The 22,871-nt window shown below is 46.2% G+C and overlaps 1 protein-coding gene across 1 annotated transcript in view; it reads left to right on the forward strand.

Annotated features, from left to right (window-relative positions):
• The window catches only part of PIK3C2G (phosphatidylinositol-4-phosphate 3-kinase catalytic subunit type 2 gamma), a 3,221,975-nt gene that overhangs the window by 2,703,572 nt on the left and 495,532 nt on the right, over positions 1-22,871 (forward strand). The window contains exon 26 of the mRNA XM_069628394.1: positions 3,150-3,259. Within this exon, the coding sequence (XP_069484495.1) occupies positions 3,150-3,259 (110 nt within the window). The remainder of the gene's footprint in view (positions 1-3,149; positions 3,260-22,871) is intronic.

Genomic DNA, 22,871 nt, shown 5'->3' on the forward strand with positions numbered 1-22,871 from the left:
GCGAAGCGTTGTTCCTTATACAATTCCACAGTGTTTCACCAAGCTGCACCACATTTCACGGATTTCAGCAAAAGTCAAAATATGTTTGTGTCAAAGCGTTGTTCCTTATACAATTCCACACAGTTTCACTAATGTGATAAGTGAGAAACCTGAAATGTTCTCACCCGCTAGGCCCAGCTGATCTCTCTTTCCGGTAGCCAGGGCATGGCCTTTGCCTTTGGATCCAGACCATCGGGGTGAACCAGTGCAGGAGGATAACCTGGGTGAAGGGTCCTCCGGGAGTGGGAGTGGGACACCAGATGTTGAGACGCGGTATCCCTCTGTTCCCTATAACACCTTTATCCCATCCTATCCTATGGGATATTGAGAAACACACCCCCCAACCTCATTTTCCTGCACAAACACATTGGGCCTCATTACCAGGTTGGAGGCAGCCATGGAGCTGTTAGCTCCATGGCTGCCTCCAAAACCCTTCTGACTCCGCCCTGGTGAATGGAGCAATTACCGGTCCATTCCGAGGTCGGAGGGACCGGTAATTCCCCATTCACCAGGGCCATTCCCCATGCCCATTTGAGCCCCCATAGGGCTCAATGGGAATGGGGTAGACGCTAATAACAGTACCGCAAATTGCGGTACCGTTATTATCTCTAGAGTACCTTTGCGGGTCCCGTCCTTAACACCTGCAAAAAACAGGCGTTAAGGAAGGACCCGCAAAGGGAACTCGTAGTAGGGATGTAAGGGATTACTGGCATCGGTGCCCTTACCGGTGCCGGTAATTCCTTACCTCCCACCTCGTAATGAGGCCCATTCTCACAGGTGGCCCGCCCTGGGAGAAGGGACTCACACCCGAGCAGTGTACATGACCTGTCCCAATACTACGGTCAGGCGAGGTTAGGCAATAACTGACAATCACTCACAACCGACTTCCATTACACTTCCCCACATGGATAAAACGCGGAGGATGAGACCACACTCGGAGCAAGGCAAAAAACATGAAGGTACAGCAGTTTCGAGTTAACAGTTGAACAAGAGAAGAAGAAGATGGCCAGGCACAAGAGCTTCATGAGAGGGGAAACACCCTTGACCTCGTGGACAGGAAGCTGTTACTTTCAAGAAACCTTCAATGCAGAAAACGTAAGACGAGGAAACAAGGCTAAAGAATCCTGCATTGTGTGTCGGAGATATCGAGGGTTCTTCCACGTGACTGACCAAGGCGGGGAGGATCAGCAGACGCTGTGGTATCGTCCTTGGCTCCAAGAACAAAGAAGCGACGAAGAACAACACAGCTGTTGAGTTGGGGAGACGGACCTGTGTTGAAGTCAAGGTTGCAAGCGGCAGCATTGTAAAGTGAGCGTTGGAAGAAACTTTGTTAAACGCGTGTGATGAAAGACAAGTGAATCTAAATTGCTGGTGAATATTTGAACATTAGAAGAAAAGATACAATACCATTGACAGAGTGGTCCGGCACTGTGAATATGCTCAGTCAAAGCTCTCTGTATGGTATCTTGACGAAAGGAAACAAAAGCAGAAGATCAATGTGAAGTGTAAATTGTGTGAAGTGAATCGAAGTGGTCCTGTGACCGTTTAAAGCAAATCCCATTGCACGTTCGAAAGTCTTTGATTCTGGCATCGAAAGGGGATCTGAGCCCGAACGAGGGGGTCCATGGTCCAAGCCGGAACGAGGCAGACCAAGTTGTGAACATTCTAGAAAAGGGGTCTGAGCCCGGACGAGGGGGACCTGTGTTGTGAGCCCAAAGGATGGAGACCAGTCCTGAACTTGTGAAAGTGAAACCTTGACAAAGGAAAGTAACTTTTGTGTTTGGTTTGCTGCATCAGGCTCTCTGCATTAAGAGACTGTCATTGCGAGAGAGAGAAAGCCCTGATACCTATGTGTTGAACTGTTATCTCGTGGCCAAGAAGCTAGCGTGTGTATGTGTGAAGGCTGCACGTGCCGACTTGCCCTGTGCTGAAAACATGGGGAAGGGAAGCTAACTGCTCAACTATCCTGATATATCATTTCTTGAACACTTTTCTTTTGCGTACATTATCTCACACCATGTTGTATTTAGAAGTAAGGATTGGCAATAGGTTTATTAGTAGAGGCCCTTTTATTTTGACAGACTCCACTAGGACTGCGTTATTATTTGATGGTCGTTGCTTGCTCCCATCCTTAGATTTAGGTTCAGATGGTTGTTTTTCCAACCCATTTAAGTTCAATAAACACCCTTGAACTGTGATCATTTGTGTCTGTCTTCACTTTTTGATACCATGCCTTCCTAACAGCACCAACGTTTGCATAGTTATCTGTTAGGACCCTCCAGACATTACTGGCTGCATTACATTTGGACACACCAACCCTTTCGCCAGATTTCAGCACAAGTCAAATTTAGTTTGTGCATTTGTGTCTTGGCAAAGCGTTGTTCCTTATACAATTCCACATCGTTTCACCAATCAGGACCGAAATGTGGCATAGTTACCCGTTAGGACCCTCCGAACATTACTAGCTACATGACATTTGGACACCCCATCCCTTTCCCCAGATTTCAGCACCTTCACACATGAGACAGTTGCCTAAAATTGGGCAAACATCAATGTGGTCGTAGAAGGACCGGTCCTGACACGAGGAACAAAACTAGAGGCCCAGGCACTAGAATGCACAGTTCCAAGATATTTGCACCACAACAAACTTCACCATGCCACGGTGAGGCAACAGTTTGGGAGAGAACACTGAAGGTCCCAGTGCAGCAGCACACCAACTCTTGCCCCCCCCCCCAATGCCTGCTCTGAGGTATGTCTGCCAGCCAGCCACATGTGCCTATTCGAAGTGCAGTTTACTTCAGGGTGCAAAGCACATCAAGCGTTAAGCGAATCGGAACAGCGACATACAGGATCCGTGTTATCATGTCTGTCTACAGAACCCGTTTGGAGAATGGCTACTTATGCTAGTATCTTATAAGATTGCTTACTATTCATGTGCTTATTATGAACAAAGTCCATATTTTTTTCTGATTACACAGCACTCACCTTTTTTTGCTTTCAATGATGTTATGGGGGCTAACTGTTTTTTCAGAAATTATGTTTTGCTGAAATTGGTATCTTTCCTAATGTTTCTTGAGGGAATTTACATTATCATACATTTTTTATTGTAGATGTTGCAGGCAGATCTGCCTGAACTGACCAGTGTCCAGGATCTGAAATACGTTTATAAAAATCTACGTCCTCAAGATTCCGACCTTGAAGCCACAAGTTGTTTCACTAGGTAAGATAAGCGATCACTCACCCTCTATATGAAAGAGCAGTGTTTTAATGAAACTAAGCGATTCCCTCACTGCTTTCCATTGTACACCAGAAGTAAACCAAAGCTATAATCTAACTCTCAGCTATTTATTGTTAATATTTCGGATTTATACAGAGCGAACCATGCAGAAAAATCTCATTCAAGGCAGCTTCACAGGGGCTAAACAAGGGTAGGGGAATAGAGGGAAAATAGAAACAGAATTTTCAGGGTGAGCAAGCAGGGGTGAGAGAACAATTTTTCTGAATGGCATATCAAATCGGCAACTGTTTCTTTTCTTAATGGCACCTTCAGTGTTGTGAATTACCTATACTGAAAGTATTAGAGGTTGTAGGATTCATGGTAAACTAATTTAATGAGCTTCCACTTGAATTATCGTGGGTCGTAATTTGTTCATGGTCAGTGGAAGGGCACTCTATATTTAATTCCTATTCCAACTTTCGGTTGGTTTTCACTCGTTATTTCATTGAGTAGGCGGCATGAGGAATCAGGTGCCCAGATTGCATCACCATAAGAAGGGCAGGTTTAGGGATAACGTATGGCCAATACTGATCAGTTCTCTTTTCATTGGATTGAGGCAAAGTTTATTTTCTTTGTTCCAAGTCTGTAAACATATATATGGCACTCTTAAATGAGAGCTACTGATTAAAATAGAAATATTGTGTTGGTTAAATGTGAACATTCAGCAAAGGAAAATAGGTAGGCTGTTCTTTAAACATTTTCAATATTTCTGTATGCCGTGCGCTCACAAACGTGTAGATGACAACCACATTTGTTGGCGAGTTGATTCACAGAAAAGAGTTTGCCCACACTTATATCTTTTAAGGCCATTTTTGTGATTCAGCCCACATGCAGAATGCAGTCATGGGCATGTTAAATGTGTGTCTGCAGCAACTGCATCTGATGCACATCAGAATGTGCTTTGATCTGTGACATCTCTGTTACCTATGCCTCGTGTCTCCTTTGTGTAAAAATAAGCAGGAAAAAGTTCAATAATAACAGGGGTGTTTTCTGCACAAAAGAGACATGCTTATGTTTAGAATCCCACCTCTTAAATGGAGCAGCAATTTTAAGTTACATCTGTAGTGTGAGAAACCTGAAGGTGCTTTCCTGACTAGCCCCTGGGGTTCTGTCATCCCGGTGGCCAGGACACGGCCAGCGCTATTGGATCCAGTTCCTAGGGGTGGACCAGAGAGGGAGGATCACCTGGGTGGGCGACCTGCTGGGAGTGGAAGTGGGACACCGATGAGTGAGACGCGGTATCCCCCTTCTTCCGACACCTTTTCCCCATCGTACCACCTAGAATATTCAGAAACACTTTCCCCCTTTTTCCCCCAAAACACTTAAGCACACCACGAAAGACAACGGACTAACACCAGACATGTCCCAATACAAGGGTCAGGCAAAGTCAGGCAATGGACCAGAATCACACACACCTGACAGCCTTTTTGTCATGATCTCTGCTTCCAAAAGATCAGGACTTGCCCGACTCCCTTGGAAGCAGACCCATAACCCCGGTTCCGAGTGCCAGCCAGTCCCAATTGGGACCTTTTGGACCCTGTCCTGGCGCCAGTGGCACCAGGCTCATAAAGATGCCCAGTCCCAGCACTGGAAGCGCCGGGCTCATAATGCTTGGGTGGATTTACCTGCAGCAGACCATGCTGCTTACTTACCTGCCAGTTGAACCCCTGATCCTCTTCTGTTTGGGACTACTTTTCCTGTTGGGTGGGGCAGGAGCCACTGCCTAGGTTCAGAACACTGGAACTCTTCTGGAAAGCAGGAACTCTTTTCTTAACTAGGCGTGGCTGTGGAAGGAGACACCTAAGCACTACAGGAGGCTATTTAAACCACACCCGATGGATGAATCTTGCTTTGCGTTATTCTGCATTCTCTGCAGCAGACCGCTCATCGTGTCTTCTGCTTCATATCCTGGGCCTAAGGGAACAAAGGCTTACCATCCTGGAATTCAGTCTTCAGCAGCACCTGTAAAGACAAAGAAAGAACAGGTTAGCACTACGGTCTTCAGTGGCAGCGCATCTCTTACCTGGTCCATCGGCTGTCACCAACACCTCGCGCTGCATTCCGGCATCTGAAAGACAAAGGCTTACCTACTCTTCGCAGGCTCCGGAGGTCTTCGCACTGCATTCCGGCATCTGAAAGACAAAAGCTTACCAGCTCTTCGCACGCTCCGGAGGCCTTCGGCGCTGCATCCCGCATCTGAAAGACAAAAGAAGGTGCGTTTAAAGACATTGGGCAACTTTATTACTCACGTGCCATTACTCCTTCCCACGCCGAATCCAGTGGGTATTCCAGCACCCTTCAGCTTCTCTAAAGCTCCGAACTTGTACCTGCAAGATAAAAGGGACAGTTAGTGCGCATCGTGAAGCAGGCTACAAGCGCTTACTTACGTGCTTCCAGGCGCTTCTATTCCTCACGCGGGTTCGATCCTCAACTCTCATCAGCCCGCCATCCGCCATCGCCGGAACCCTGCAAAACAAGAGATATCATTACAAAAGACTTTTAAGACATTTGAAGTGCCCAGAACTTACCGTTCGTGCAGTTAACGACGGACAGCAGTCATCTGAGGTCAAGAGGCCTGCACCCTTATCCAGTGAAGAAACTGGTTACGGCACCCTGCCCCGAGGCAGATGGAGAGCTCGGCATTCACTTACCTAAGGTGAGGGTGTTAACCTTTGGGATTCTACAGGAGAAGAGAAAGGGAAGAGGAGAGAGGCACCCAATAACCCCAGTTCATTAATCCCATATTTTCTATCTGCAGACATCTTACTCTTCGAGTCAGACATACAGTGCACAGAGGTCCAGCCCAAAGAGCCAACCGTGTGTTACACAGCACCTTTGAAGATACGGCATTCACCCAGTCAAGACCGGCGCCTCTGCGGGAATCAGGTGAGCGTTACAGAACGCAAAGCAAATCGCAAAACTCCCACCCAGGCGCTATGGAAACCTCGGATACCGACCAGCTAGCCCAGTTACTTGGGGAACTAAGAGCAGAAGTGCATGCAGCCCGTCAGGAAACAAATGCTCTAAGAAGGGAACTGATTATTTCCAAGGAGCGAACAGACGATCTCGCTAGACAATTGCTACAGTCACAAGCCGGACAAACTCCGTTACCCGCATCAGGGGCAAATCTTCCTTCAACATCCTCTACGAACCCAGTGCAGATCAACCTACCTGGGAATGTACCTCTGGCTCTGCCCGAACGATTTTCTGGTGACCCAAAGAGGTTTGCAGTATTTATTAATCAGTGCCGGTTGCACTTCTTATGCCGGCCAGCAGCCTTTCCAACTGATCAAGCTAAGGTAGCTTTCGTGCTTTCGTCCCTTAGTGGCAATGCGGCAGACTGGTCGATCCCTCTAGTTAATCAAGATGATCCGGTTCTCCATGATTTTCAAGCTTTTCAGCTCAGTATGGAAAAACTGTTTGCAAGACATTCACAGGGGCAGGCCTTGGACAATGAGCTCCTTTCATTGCGACAGCGTAATCAAGACCTTTTGGCTTATATTGCGTCTTTCAACAGACTGATAGTGGAAACTCGATGGCCTGAGGACAAAAGGATTACGCTGTTTTATAGAGGTCTACGTGGAGAGCTCAAAGATGTGTTAGCCCAAGTAGTGAATCCCCCGCAAGACTGTTCGGACTATATTGACTTAGTCGTTCAAATTGACCACAGACTGCAGAATAGGAAGGCCGATCGTTCCAAGTTTGATGCTCGAGTATTTTCCAAACCACCAACTCCTACCAAAGGAGTAGACTCCGGGGAACCCATGCAAATAGGGGGCCTGAAAGGACCACTAACACAAAAGGAGCGGGAAAGGAGAAAACAGCTGCAATTATGCCTCTATTGCGGAAACTCGGGGCACTTTCTTCGAGACTGTCCGGTGAAACCAGCCAAGAAGGCAGTAGGAGCTGCAGTTACCAGGGTCACAAACTCTGAGCAGGGAAACGACCTCACCCGACAAGAATAGAGGTCCTCTTGCCGAGCGTTAAAACCAGTTCCGTGACCTCGCATTTCGTGATACCTATGGTCCTCATTAGCCCTGAACATCCGGATCGATTACATGCGATTGAAGCTTACGTCGACAGCGGTGCCATCGGCAATTATGTGGATCATGAAATGGTTTTGACGATGAATCTGACTCTTTGTCCAAAGGCTGTAAAGGACGTCATTAAAACGGTGGATGGTACGGAGATAGCCTCCGGACCAGTAACGCATACCACCCAAGAAGTGACGCTAGTAAGTCAAGATGGACACCATGAGAAGATCGTGTTCGATGTGATCAAGGCCCCTCAGTTCCAGATTATTCTAGGAATTCCTTGGTTAGAGAAGCACAATCCTCAGATCGATTGGCGAGCAAGAACGGTTCAGTTTCCAGAATGTGTCTCTACTTGTCACCCTCGACCTGGTGTTGCACTGGCAGCAATTTCCTCGGAGGCTCCCCAGTTACCTCCTGAATACCTAGAATTCCAAGATGTTTTCCGGAAGGATCAGGCTAACTCTCTACCTCCTCATAGGTCTTATGACTGCCAGATAGACCTGATAACTGGATCTACTCCTCCTTGTAGTAGAATGTATGCCCTCACCGAGCCTGAGAATCTTCACCTCCGGCAATACCTGGATCAATACCTAGCGAATGGGTTTATTCGTCCTTCCAAGTCCCCTGCTTCCTCAGCTTTGTTCTTCGTTCCAAAAAAAGAAGGGGACCTTAAAACTTGTATAGATTATCGCGCCCTGAACCAGATCACCGTTAAGAATAGATATCCGTTACCTTTGATCCCTGAACTCCTGGACTAAGTCAGAAAAGCATGCATATATACAAAGCTGGATCTTAGAGGAGCCTACCACTTGGTACGAGTAAAAGAGGGCGATGAATGGAAGACGGCCTTCCGCACCAAGTATGGGCTATTTGAATATCAGGTCATGCCCTTCGGACTTTGCAATGCCCCGGCCGCCTTTCAATATTTTATGAACGATGTCCTCAGAGAGCTCATAGATGTGTGTGTTGTTGTTTACATTGACAACATCCTCGTTTATTCTTCATCGGAAACTGAACATCGGAAACACGTGAAAATGGTCCTCGAGAGATTGCGTCAACACAAACTTTTCGCTAAGTTGGAAAAATGTGTTTTCAACGTGAAGTTGAATTCTTGGGATTCATATTATCACCTAGCGGAGTGCGTATGGATTCAAAGAAGGTCGATGCAATTCTCAAATGGCCATCGCCATCCTCCGTAAAAGGTGTTCAAAGCATGTTAGGCTTCGCTAACTTTTACCACAGGTTTATCCCCGAATTCTCTCGAATAGTCCAGCCCTTCACCACCTTGTTAAAGAAAAACAAACGTTTTGAATGGTCTACCGAGGCGGAACAAGCTTTCCAGAATTTGAAGACTAGATCTATCTCTGCACCAATCTTAAAACATCCTCGCCCAGAACTCCCCTACATCGCTGAAACTGATGCTTCGAGCCTTGCCATGGGGGCTGTTCTATCACAAAAGGACCCAGTAACCAATCAGTTGCATCCCGTGGCATTTTGGTCCCGCAAATTCTCGCCTCCTGAAATCAATTACACTATTACTGATAAGGAACTTCTAGCTGTCAAGTCCGCCTTTAAGGCTTGGCGGCATTATCTTCTGGGGGCCCGACACACCGTTACTGTGATTACAGATCACCGAAACCTGCAATATTTGAAAACCGCAAAAGCTCAATCCTCTTGGCAACTCCGTTGGGCACTATTCTTTGCCGAGTTTGACTTCATAATTACCTATCGACCTGGTACAAAAAACGGTAAAGCTGATGCCCTTTCTCGGATGGGAGTGGAAGAACATTTGATCAATCCTAAACCTGTACCTATCATTCCCGAACAAAGAATTCTAGGTGTAATCACCACACAATCCATAGAGGAAGTTAAGGATAAAGCCAGGCTACTGGTAACACCAGCAGACATACAGAATTGGCATCTGCAGGGAAAGGACTTTACGGTGAAGGACAACCTATTATATTTCCAAGAACGGTTATACCTGCCCAGCACAGATTTACAGAAAAAGGTAATCTCTTGTTATCACGATTCTTTAATGGAAGGACATCCCGGTATGACCAAGACCTCGGAAAAGATCAAGCGTTACTTCTGGTGGCCGTCTTGGAAAAAAGATATCAGAGACTTAATAATGTCCTGTGGAGTATGCGCCCAAAACAAGAGTCAAAAGGAAAAACCAGCCGGCCTCTTACGCCCTATTGACATCCCGCCTCGCCCTTGGCATACGCTTTCCATGGACTCCATCACTAATCTACCTCCATGCTCCAGATACAATACGATCCTAGTAATCGTGGACCTTTTCTCCAAGATGGCGCATTTCATTCCACTCAAAGGCTTACCAACAGCAGCAACTCTGGCCCGAGAATTTCTCGAAAACATCGTCCGACTGCACGGTTTTCCTTCAGTTCTAATTTCGGATCGAGGTAGTCAATTTATTTCTCATTTTTGGCGAAGTTGCTGTCGGTCGGCTCAAATTGATGTGAGACTTTCGACCAGCCACCACCCTCAAACCGACGGACAAACCGAGAGGACCAATCAAACTCTGGAACAGTATTTGCGCTGCATGCTACAACAAACTGAAAACACTTGGAAAGATATTCTTTGGATAGCCGAATATGCCTACAATAACTCTGTCCACTCGGGAACTGGGAAGACCCCGTTTTTTCTTTTATACGGTAGTCACCCTCGAACCTCGGAGTTGGATCCACTCCAAGATCTTGGAACACCAGCAGTAGACCACCTGCATTCTACAATCACCCAAGCCTTTAAGGAAGCCGTTTCTCACCTTCAAAGGGCTAAAGAACAATACAAGAAAGGAGCAGACCAACATTGGAGGGAAGCCCCCCAATATCAAGTAGGAGATCAAGTCTGGTTATCCACCAAATATCTACCTCTAAAAGGACCACGCACATTCAACCCAAGATACCTTGGTCCCTATTCCATCACTACCATAGTAAATCCAGTAGCGGTCAAGTTGGACTTGCCCCCTCACAAGAAGATACATCCGGTCTTCCACGTCTCTCTATTAAAACCCGTGCAACCTCAAACCCGACTAACTACATCTCCAAAACCTATTCTAGTTGATGGAGAACTCGAGTTTGAAGTCAAAAGCATCCTGGATTCCAAGATCTCCAAATCTAAACTATTTTACCTGATTGACTGGAAAGGCTACGGTCCCCAAGAAAGATCCTGGGAACCTGCAGAATATGTCCACGCGCCTCGTCTAATCAAAAGATTTCATCGAACATTTCCTAACAAGCCCAAACCCCCGGAGAAGCCCGGTTTGGGAGGGGCCTTGAGGGGGGGTGCTGTCATGATCTCTGCTTCCAAAAGATCAGGACTTGCCCGACTCCCTTGGAAGCAGACCCATAACCCCGGTTCCAAGTGCCAGCCAGTCCCAATTGGGACCTTTTGGACCCTGTCCTGGCGCCAGTGGCACCAGGCTCATAAAGATGCCCAGTCCCAGCGCTGGAAGCGCCGGGCTCATAATGCTTGGGTGGACTTACCTGCAGCAGACCATGCTGCTTACTTACCTGCCAGTTGAACCCCTGATCCTCTTCTGTTTGGGACTACTTTTCCTGTTGGGTGGGGCAGGAGCCACTCCCTAGGTTCAGAACACTGGAACTCTTCTGGAAAGCAGGAACTCTTTTCTTACCTAGGCGTGGCTGTGGAAGGAGACACCTAAGCACTACAGGAGGCTATTTAAACCACACCCGATGGATGAATCTTGCTTTGCGTTATTCTGCATTCTCTGCAGCAGAACGCTCATCGTGTCTTCTGCTTCTGATCCTGGGCCTAAGGGAACAAAGGTTTACCATCCTGGAATCCAGTCTTCAGCAGCACCTGTAAAGACAAAGAAAGAACAGGTTAGCACTACGGTCTTAAGTGGCAGCGCATCTCTTACCTGGTCCATCGGCTGTCACCAACGCCTCGCGCTGCATTCCGGCATCTGAAAGACAAAGGCTTACCTACTCTTCGCATGCTCCGGAGGTCTTCGCACTGCATTCCGGCATCTGAAAGACAAAAGCTTACCAGCTCTTTGCACGCTCCGGAGGCCTTCGGCGCTGCATCCCGCATCTGAAAGACAAAAGAAGGTGCGTTTAAAGACATTGGACAACTTTATTACTCACGTGCCATTACTCCTTCCCACGCCGAATCCAGTGGGTATTCCAGCACCCTTCAGCTTCTCTAAAGCTCCGAACTTGTACCTGCAAGATAAAAGGGACAGTTAGTGCGCATCGTGAAGCAGGCTACAAGCGCTTACTTACGTGCTTCCAGGCGCTTCTATTCCTCACGCGGGTTCGATCCTCAACTCTCATCAGCCCGCCATCCGCCATCGCCGGAACCCTGCAAAACAAGAGATATCATTACAAAAGACTTTTAAGACATTTGAAGTGCCCAGAACTTACCGTTCGTGCAGTTAACGACGGACAGCAGTCCTCTGAGGTCAAGAGGCCTGCACCCTTATCCAGTGAAGAAACTGGTTACGGCACCCTGCCCCGAGGCAGATGGAGAGCTCAGCGTTCACTTACCTAAGGTGAGGGTGTTAACCTTTGGGGTTCTACAGGAGAAGAGAAAGGGAAGAGGAGAGAGGCACCCAATAACCCCAGTTCATTAATCCCATATTTTCTATCTGCAGACATCTTACTCTTCGAGTCAGACATACAGTGCACAGAGGTCCAGCCCAAAGAGCCAACCGTGTGTTACACATCACCTTTGAAGATACGGCATTCACCCAGTCAAGACCGGCGCCTCTGCGGGAATCAGGTGAGCGTTACACTTTTCCCTACCCCACAGGGTAAAAGGTGGAACATGAGAGCACAATAGGAGTAGAGCAGATCGCACAATGACTCAGCTATCCATGTACGGCAGTTCAAGAGGAGGAGAAAGGCGGCGAGAACCGAAAGGATGACAAGGAGAGAAGCGACCTTGCCCTTTCCGGCCTTTCCGACCCAAGCCTGCAAAGTGTCAATGGAAAGAATCATAGGACCGCGAACAATAGTCAGCCTGTGTTGCAGTAGATGTCAATGGTAGACGGGGCCCTCCTCCGCTGATAACCAAGCCAGGGAGAGACGCTGGCCACTGCGGTACCGGTCTTGACTCCAAAGACAAGAAAAGCCAAGCAGTTCATTTTAGCCGGTGAGCCGAAGGGAGAGCCAATAAGAAACCAAACTGTGTTGAACCAAAGTAGCAAACGGTTAATTGAAGAAAAGTACAAAGAACTGATAATACCAGAGGGGAAAACCAGCTGTAGAGGTGTCCGGCACCACATGGGTGCTCACTCGAGAAACTCCGAGCGATTACCCTATTGTTGAAACTACTGTTACCAGAAGGTCTTGGGAACGGGACGAGAAAAGGGTGGGTGGTCATACAGGGGTCTAGCAAAATCCTCTGTACAGTTGAAAGTCTTTGACCGGCAGAAAAGTGTAAAGCTAAGAGAAGTTAATCATGCATCTTGGGAAAGTAGAAGAAATGGTGTGTAATTGGCAAGAGTGAACGCAACGGAGGGATGTCGATGGAAAGGGGTGAACTCTAAAGTCCTGATGAAGATTGCGTTAACACGAGTGAACACGGCAGAGGGAAGTCCACAGTGAGCTGTTTAAAAAGACAGTAAGACTCGTGAATGTAAGGAAAGCCATAGTGAACCCGACGGAGGGAGGCTGACGTTCGAGAGGGGTCTAAGCCCAGAAGAGGTGATCCAGGGGGTGAAAATCCAGCACCCCATTGAAAAGTGAATGCAACCAAGAAATCGTTTTGAATACAAGCCAGAGTGAACCCGACGGAGGGAGGCTGATATTCGAGAGGGGTCTCAGCCCAGAAGAGGGGAATCCAGGGGTGAAGAATCAGCATCCCAAGTGCAATCTGAAAGGAACTTTTGTTTGTTATTTTGAATCTATCAGGTCCTCGGAAGCAAGAAAGTTAACCACTGAATGTCCTGATATCGCTAGGAACTATTTGTGGATCAGTGCCCAGAAGAAGGGGATGCAGGGGTGAAAAGTCAGCACCCAACGTGTATACGTAAAGGAACTTTTGTTTATTTTGAACGCATCAGGTCCTCGGAGGCCAGAGACTTTTTGTAGAAAAGAGACTTATCTACAGAAGATCCTGATACCTGAGAAAGGAACTGTTGTCACGTGCTGGCAAACTTCAAGCTTATGCTTTGCTCCGGAGCCCCACCTTGTCCCATGCCCAAAACGTGGGGAAACAAGGCCACGGCTACCACATCCTGATGTATTATTCATGAACACTTCTTTCTTTCTTGTGAACATTATCCCACACCTTTTTTGTATCTAGTGGTAAGGTTTGGCAATAGTTCTTTTTAGTATAGGTCCTTTATTTGAAGAGACGCCACTAGGACAGCCTTATTTTTCATTTGATGGTCATAGCTTGCTCCCATCTTAGCTTTATGTTTAGATTAGGTGTTTTTCCAACCTTCATATCCAGTTTAATATACACCCTTGAACTGTGGTCACTTGTGTCTGTCTTTGCTTTTGACACCATGAGTTCCTTACAGTAGTCAAAAGACCCTTTAATGACCACCACGGCACATGCTCTCCCTTTATGCATTTTTATTTATTGATTTAATGGGGTTTTGTTGTGCGCCATATGCTGGTCTAGTTCTGCCCCATCCAGGTGGATGCTCGGAACCAGTGCATGTTTAGGTGTCTTGAATTTGCTGCAGTATTAAATATGCTAGGAGGTTCAAAATGAAAGTTCCTTGCTCCAACAGCCATTCCCTTCTCTTCAATGCATTTCGCTTTATGCACCGAGGACTGGAGAGAGCAGACGTCTCAACTCACATGCTTTTGTGGGTCTCACCCACCATGGAATTGGTGCACTCACCTGCTAAACCCCTAATCCAATAGATGTTTATCAACACGATATCACCAAGGGGGAATCCCTCCCCCTCTAATATTTCAGATAAGGGTTGAAAGTACTCGAGGATGCATCCAGTCCATTTTTACAGCCCTCCAGTCAACGTCCTTTTTTATGGCCGTAATCAGCCCCCCGCCAGCCTGCCTCTTGCCACTTTCACTGCTGGTTGAAAATAAACATAATAGCCATCATAAAGTGGAGCTTCCTTTAAACAAACCTTCTGGAGATTAATAATGTGACATTTTATTTCCCCAGGAGGTTTAGGTCAGAATTGTTTTTCCAAAAGATGGTTATGTCCCATTGAGTTCCAAGAGGCAATATTGAGACACCAATACTTTTGGTGAAATCTTAGGTCCCTTTAGTAAAATCCTCTGCCAAACAACCAAGTAACCACTCTCAACGCATCATCTCAAAACCCATGCTGTCTGAGGACATATCGATTAAGACAGACCTGGATTGATCCCATTTTATTAGTCCCACGATATTCATATCAGTATTAGGGAGGAGCTCATCACTACTCTTTGCCTCTGGAGCTCTCCACTTCCGGATGTCAGAAGCCATTATTTGTAGCGGATCTGCCTCAGAAAGCAGCATATTGGCAACAAATGAGGATTTTAAATGGAAGAATGCATGGTCAACTCTCTTCTCATCAGGAAAGTCTACCAACACTGCATCCTGGGAGTACACATTTCTCATAGAAGAAATGCTCTGAAACAGGTCTAAAACATTAGCACGGTTCAAAACCATCTCCTTATTTGAATCCAATACTTGCTCCAGAGACAAAATAACAGGTACACCCTCCTGGCTTGATGATGGAATACTTTGTCCTTCTCGTTAATGGATGCACATGTACATCCTCCCTTTACCTGTTTAGAAACTCAGAGTTTTTACTGGCACAACCATTTAATGGATTACCAATTGGTTTGCTAGCATTTTAGCTAAATGTAGCCCGTCCGATAGCATTAGCGACACATCATGTTCTTCTACATTCAGAGGCTCAACCTAGATAGTGACACCCTCGTCTTCCGAAGTATTCATATAGGGCATCAGGATCAACAATGGGATCATTATCTTTATTCTTTTGCAAATAGGGGAGTATAGTACCTTTCTTCCCTTCCAGAGTATCACCCCCACTCCCTGGGCCAACTTGGGTGCCTTTCTTCTTACATATAGATACCCGTTTTTATCTAAGGATTCATCCTCTTGTACATCAAGTCTGGGTTTTAATCTCCCTGAAAGTGTCCTGGACTCACAGATTTGTGTGGCTTTCAGAGATTTCAGACTTTTAAAAAAAATGTTATTCACAAGTTTTAGAGGGTGGCAATTTGGACCTTCCTTCATTCATGGAATTGTAAACTCTTGACTACCATCAATTTCTGTTTCCATACTTGGAGGCTGAATTGCCCCATTCTCGTGCTCAACAGGACCATTGCTGTGATTTGTTGTTTCTGATATTGCACAGCATGCATTTTCCTCATTGATATTAACATTATTTACCAGAAACATCAGCTTCATTGGTTCCTATGGCCTTTTTATGCAACAGCAAAACAAGGGTGCCCGATGTCCTGCTCTGTGCAATGATGAAACCTTCCAGAAACAATTTTTTAAAAATGTTATTTTAACTCTGTGATCTTAAAATATCTTTTACATCACGAACATCATGATTTATGATTTCAAAAGACCTAACCAAAAGGTTTAACACAGAGTCCAAAGCTGCTAACGCTGACCCCTCCGAATCTCGCCCCTGTCACATACGAGATGTTTGGTAGTTCATCCACTCATTGTTTAACAGAACCGAGCTGCAGCGAGCATCTTCACATTGAACACTTTCTCCTCTGTTTTCTGCAGCTGCTTCTACAGGTGGTAAAACATGTGGAAGCATCAATTGGCCCAAAATACTCCAGAGACTTTTCCATATCAGCCTATCAATTTTGCAAGGAAAAGGAGAGGAGCTCCCCACCCAGTTTGAACCTCATATTGGGAGTAAGCCACGGGTCTGGAGGATATTTCGCTCTCCGTGCCAATTCTTGAGCTAAGGTGGGGGCCAGCATTGAAACATCAGAAACTGTATCAATCACTGGATGAACAATTTCACAGGCAGATCCTGGATCCTCCTCCTGATTAGAGGATATAGCTGTTATCCCCTCCTTCTCCAAATTCCTGGGCTTCGCTGGCAGTCTATAAGGTGTTTTGCCAAAGTAATTTATTTTATTTCCAGAGCCAATATCTGCAATAGCAAAGAGAGTATTGCTGCGTCCAAAGTCCGGGTGATACCAAGACTGCCAAAATGCTTTATGGGGACAGCTTAGCCACCCATGTTAACCCCCTACTACGAATTCCCACCTTGCTGCATAGGACATACATGTCTGATTAAGGCAGAAACTTGCTTTGTGAAAACTGGCTGTGAAGTACAGGAACTGCAGCCTGCAGTTGGCTGTGAAGTACAGGAACTCCACTTCCAACGCACCTCAGAGTGCTTCCGCGTGAGAAGTGGATTTTATTACCGCCCCTCTGTATCCAGGTGCAGCATCAAACAGAGATGTAAAGTAGATGCTCCTAATACTTCTGCTGCTCCAATACAACAGCTAAAGAAGGGGGTACAGATAGCAGGTATACCGCTTCCACACAACACAGCCTCTCAGCACAGTATCACTGCTTGACTGCACTTCTGTAAATTAATTAACTGAGGTCTCACCGCGACCAGACACGTTGTCTAAAAAGCTTGCACAAAAACAACAAAAAAGAATAATTGTGTTAATGTGTTGACAGTAGTAATAGCGGTAATATACTAGTAGACCAGTAGTATTTGAACGGAGCGCTGACTCTGCTATTAAAAGAGTGGCACCAAATCCTCACTGCGTCTCTTACGAACCACTGCAATCTCTTACACTTGTCACCACCTGGTCACTTCCACATTTTCAGAATTTCAGCCACCACCAGCCTGAGCATTACAACAGATAGAACCACCCACTCCAACCCCCCAGATTGGAGAGTCTGGGCTGACCCCTTTGTCCATGCGGCAGCTGGCAACAGGCACTACAAGTGCTGCAGCGAGAGCAGGAGGAACTGTAGAAAGGTGCACCGATCTGGAAGAAGTTAGAGCTAGAGTAAAGCACCTCACAGCGGAACATGCAATAGCCAAACCGCACCGTATAACACTGTGTACAGCCGCTTCCAACCATCTGTTGAAGAAGGGCATCCTGGATAATTGTCAATGAATGGTGTCTAGGACGGGAAATAATCTTGAGGGGGCTGGTGAGTGATCATATTGGAGTGAACTGGTTGTATGTGGATGCTTTGCTTGTGGTTGAATCGGTACTCAATCATACTGCACTCTTTCTGGTGCAGTGCTGTGTGGAGATAGACATTGGTATCTCCCCTTGCTGCTGGTCGGGTGCCAAATTCAGAATGGCAGGGTTATGAGTCAAGAATATCATCATGTGTGTGAGAAACCTGAAGGTGTCTCAACCACTAGTCCCTGAGGATCTGTCATCCAGGTGGCCAGGACACGGCCATCTCTTTTGGATCTAGTTCCTGGGGGTGGACCAGTCCGGGAGGATCACCTGGATGAGGGGTCTTCGGGGAGTGGGACACTGTATGGTGAGACGTGGTATCCCCTTCCATGAAACATCTTTTCCCCCATCCTACCAGGTAGGATATCTAGGAATTCAACCCCGACCTTCTTTCCCGACACATACTCTTTCTCACACACAGCTCACTGTCATAGAAAACAGACTAACACATGAGCCGTATACCTGACATGTCCCAATAAAATGGTCAGGCAGGGTCAGGCAATTACTGATCATTACACACACCTGTCTTCCATCACACTTCCCCACATGGATGAAAGGCAGAGCACAAAAGCACACTCGGAGCAAGGCAAAGCACACAAGGAAGCAGCAGTTCCAAGATGGCAGTTTAATACAAGGAGAAAACAGCAAGACCGAAGAGGGTTACAAGGAAGCAAGTGCCCTTGACCTTGTCAGAGAAAGACTGTTACTTTCATGAGCTGAGGAAACCTGCACAGTGTGTCAGAGGTACCCGGGGCTCTCCTGCATAGATAGCCAACGCCGGGAGGAATGTTTACTGCTGCAGTACTGTTCTTGGCTCCCACAACAAAGCAGCACCCATGAAGTCAGCACAGCTGGTGAGTTGGGGAGACTGATGCCAGACCGGCCTGTGTTGAAGCCAAGGTTGCAAGCAGCAATGTTGTATAGAGAAAGCTGAAGAAAACAGTGTGAATTGTGTGTGACAACTGACGCAAATATAATTAAACAGCAGATGAGTGACTGAACTTTTGAAGCCAAGACAGATAATGTAAACTGAGTGGTCCGGCGCTACGTGGGTGCTCATTCGAAGGTCTGTTAGGTATCCAACTGAAGGGTGGCAATTGTAAAAAGGAATTGCAAAATCGAAGTGGTCCTGCAACGGGTCAAGCCAATCCCTGTGCACATTCGAAAGTCTTTGATACTCGATGCTAACTGAAATTGGTCTGAACCCGGCTGAGGCAGACTAATTATATTAAGAAGTGGATCTGAGCCTGGCTGAGGGGGGACCGTTGTGAACCGTGAGTCTCCCGAGAAATAATATCCGGAAGAGGGGGATACAAAGTGACGATCATTGTATTAAAGGGATCTGAGCCCAGCTGACGGGGATCCGGGGTGAATACTAAGTTGTCTTTGGTAAAATAGTGACATTTGTCAAGGAACGTACATGGTTTGGGAGAGTAATGTGTGTGCATTAATTGGCTGGACTTCCTTCTCTACGATCCATTCTCGCAGGGGAACACAAAGAGTGGGTGATTTAGGAGTTTTTCCATGCCACTCTATGAATAACGAAGCTATAGATGTCAGCATGAGCTATCTCGACCCCACCAGCCTCTGACCATAATAGGTCTTGATGCTGACAGAGTTTTGTGTGAAGCAACACGAGCTCCGCTCCTACCCGTTTCCCGTGATCTCAGATAAACTTTTCAATGTTGTAGTCCTGTTTCCCGCTAAATGTGCTTCCTTCCGAATGAATTCCACCACAGTTAATTTTCCCCCCGTGCGCTACCCAATATACAGAATGGTCCAGGTCCAGAGATGGGGTTAGGGAAGAGTCTGGGACAACAGACACTGTGGTGATAAGGCAAAAAGAAGGGGCTCAGGATTTTGTCTTATACTTGCTTAATAAAGAGGTTTTTGTTGAAAAGGCCCAAACAGGGTTTGAGGAAAAAAGTGAAGTCTTCGGACACAAATGATTTAGAAGTCCATCGCTGTGTGAATAACACAAAGGTAGGGTACCTGTCACCTATGAAGAAAAAGAGTCAGTTGATGAATCCTGCAGTCATTCCTAGACCCCAGGCTAAAGTCTCCTCCCATGTGGCCAGGGGAAGGCAGCCGCTCCCTGATCCTAACACTGCGGGTGACATTAGGCAAGAGTATCACATGGGAGGAGATTTCTGCCAAGGGGAAGTGGTGACTTCTACATTCATCCTTTGTGGAGGTTGATAATCCTATAATTCCCAAATACCTAAAGGCATGCTGTCATTGTTCAATTCCCTCCCATGAAACTACCCAAAGAAAATGCTATGAAAAGTAATCTAACCAGAATAAGGTGTGTACCTTGAGAGTTCAGGACTTAGCTTTAACATCCTCGGATTGTCATGATACTGTCTTAAGTAGAGATCCTAACTCCAGTGTTAGAACACAAACCTTTTTACAACATTCCCTAACTCTGACAACTCTCAATTTACAAAACATTATGAACTAACTAAATATCAAAAGACTAAAACCACTGTGGACTTCAAGATCCATAATGCCTGCGATACTGGAATGAGTAAGAGGGCTCAGAGTTAGTAATGATCCAGACTGCTATTGCCTAGATTGATCAGAATGACCGGTCTAGTTGTTGGAGCGGAAAACAGCTGAGCGGAACATTTAAATTGAGAAATGAATTTCAACTGAGGAGAGGTGGTGTGGACGATGTAGCTGAAGGAGACCAGAGTACTGAGGTCACTGTGGAAGCAGCAGGAAGCCCAGCTGGTGCCCATGCACAAAGGGAAGCCGTGTGACAGTGCACATTGTATGTAGCAAGAAGCAGCATTGGAGAGGGAAGGCCAGCTGAAAGGGAGACAGGCTCCCATTCAGGCCAGCATCACTGCAGTGTGTAAGAAGAAGCAGAGAATCACCGAAGCTGGCGGAGCTTCGGAGAAGGAAGAAGCTGTCCACTGGAGTTAGGCAGACATTGTCAGCAGAGCGGACAGGACATGGGAGGTGTGCCACATCAGCTAACCAAGAAGCGAAGACGCCAAACAAGACTGTTGAGTTGGCCTAAACCCAAAGGTGGCTCGAGAGCACTCTGAGAAGGCCATTTGATAACAGGTGACAATTTTGAATACAGAATAAAGAAAGTAATACAACAGCAACCAGGGCATAATTCTCAATTCATGGGACACCAATTGGGAGAAACCTATAATCCGCATTGCCAACATACTAGAGGGTGTGAAGAAACAGCACAGAAGAAACAACAGTGTCCTTTCTCTTTTATGGACACCAATTAGGGGAAACCTATAACTCACAATGCCAACAGCCACAATGCTGTAAAGAAATTGCACAGAAGCAACAAGGACACATTCATCTTTTGTGGGACACCAATTGGGGGAAACCTGTAAGCCATATAGTCAAGAAGCTATAAAAAAAGAGGCAACCATTGTTCAACCCTCCTCATATGGAATACTGGTGTGGAGAATCTTGGAACAAATATTGCCACTCGGAACAATTCTAGTTATAGGAGTTTTTACCCTTGCAGGCGAGTAAACCAGGAAAGGGATCAATAGTAGTTAGTTCTGGCAGGCGAGTTGACCAGGAAATAAGAAGATGTATTGAAACAATGTGTTTGTGACAAAAGGTGTGGTAGAAAGAAAGTGTTACCACTATTATCATTTTGACAAACTGTTGCTTTACAAGAATGCATTGTTTGTTATTCTGACAAAAGTATTCAGTTGGAAGAAAAAATCGTGTATGCTAATAATTTCTTTATATCCTGAAGAGAACACTTTCCTTGGTTTATGAACTTTTGTTTTGTGAGAAAAATATTTGCCTTACCAAGAACTATCTTGTGGCATACAGCAAGTGCTTTGATTTTTGCAATAAGTGTTTATGAAAGAGACATGTACTTTTATCACAGAAAGGTCGTATTGGGAGGAAAATAACTTTTGTGTTGTATCCTTAACTTAAAATAAAGGTTTCCTGACTCAAATGTTCCTTAAAATAATGAGTTGTCAAAATTGATAAATTATGGGGTGAAATGTGAAAAATAACTTAGTCCTTTAAGCGGAAAAGGGTTGGGGGTAAAATCTCTAACTCAAAGTCTTTCCCTAATATAACAAAGTCCATTAATTGAGAGATGCCTTCTCCCAGGCCTCCTCGGGTAGACAAGCAAAAGGGCCACTTAGGCAAAGAAGTCAACATGGGTCCTGTGCTTGCCTTTCAGGTGCAGGTCCTCTTAGAAGAGGGATCAGCTGAGTCCTGATTTTATGTTTCGTTATTTCAGTCTTCTGGTTGATTCATTGCTCTCTCTAGCTTTGCTCAACAAATTATGAAGGTACCTGGATTCATGCCCCTTTCCTCCTCAGGGGATCTTTGGTGTTGTGCCTCTTCCCTTCAGCTGACTTGATCTGCCCCTCTTCTCTTCACGGGTGCTGTTTCTGTCCTGGTCTCTCTACCAGAGTTTTAGCAAGGTTTTGCCTTAGCCTTTTACCAGGCTTATCAGGCGAGTCAGCTCTTCCACCTTCCTGGCTTAGATGGTTTTGCAGGGTTACTCTCACTTTTCTCCCTGGGTCAGTCCGTTTCCTCACCCTCTTCTTAGGCGTCTCAGGCAGGTCATCTCTTCCACCCTTTTGGCTATGTGCTCTCTTTTTTCACATTGGGTGGATCCGTTTTCTCCAGTCTCTTCGGCAGCTTTCAGGCAGACAGTGCTCCAGGGCTGTCAGGCTCCTTCAAACAGGCAGTATCTCCTCCTTCAGGATATACAGCTCCTCTTCCCTTCAGCAGCGTCCAGAGAGAAGTACATGGAACCTATCCCGACTGGGACAAGTTCAGAGAGAGCTGGCCTAGCTTTTATAGCCTGACTGCTCCTCATCCTATTGGCTGCTTATTGGTGGAAAATCCTGCTTACAGGATTAGCTGGGAGGGTGTTTCCATTCTGGTACTCTTGTGTTAGGTTCCCTCTCCTGATTGGCCAGTTGGACTTTTGTTGTTTTAATCATGATTTCTCTTTCTTTATTTCCTTTATTTATTCTTCTTCTATCATAGGCCACTTTTTAAATATTATTTGTTCGATCCTTGGGGCTCAGGGTTTTTATTTTATTAATTTAGGTACACCCTTACATTCTTTTAAGTTGTTCTTTGGGGTTTCAAACTTGGATATTCCAACATGTTCTATGGTGTTGCAAACATACTGGACTTGTATCAGTGTCTCTCTTTCAGTGCCATCCCTCAGAGCGGTGAACGCCACTGTCCCTGCTCCCCGTTTTCCCGCACAGGCATGCAGAGAGGTGGATTCCGCATTGTTCCTCCATGTACCGTGAGCTGTGCCACTGCTGTCGTCATCCTGCTCCAGTGGGCAGCGCTGCTACCCCGGCCAGGTAGTCCTGGGTGAGTCTC

Source organism: Ambystoma mexicanum, chromosome 12 (assembly GCF_040938575.1).
Source record: "Ambystoma mexicanum isolate Mex_15411 chromosome 12, UKY_AmexF1_1, whole genome shotgun sequence".
In the NCBI taxonomy this organism is placed as follows: domain Eukaryota; kingdom Metazoa; phylum Chordata; class Amphibia; order Caudata; family Ambystomatidae; genus Ambystoma; species Ambystoma mexicanum.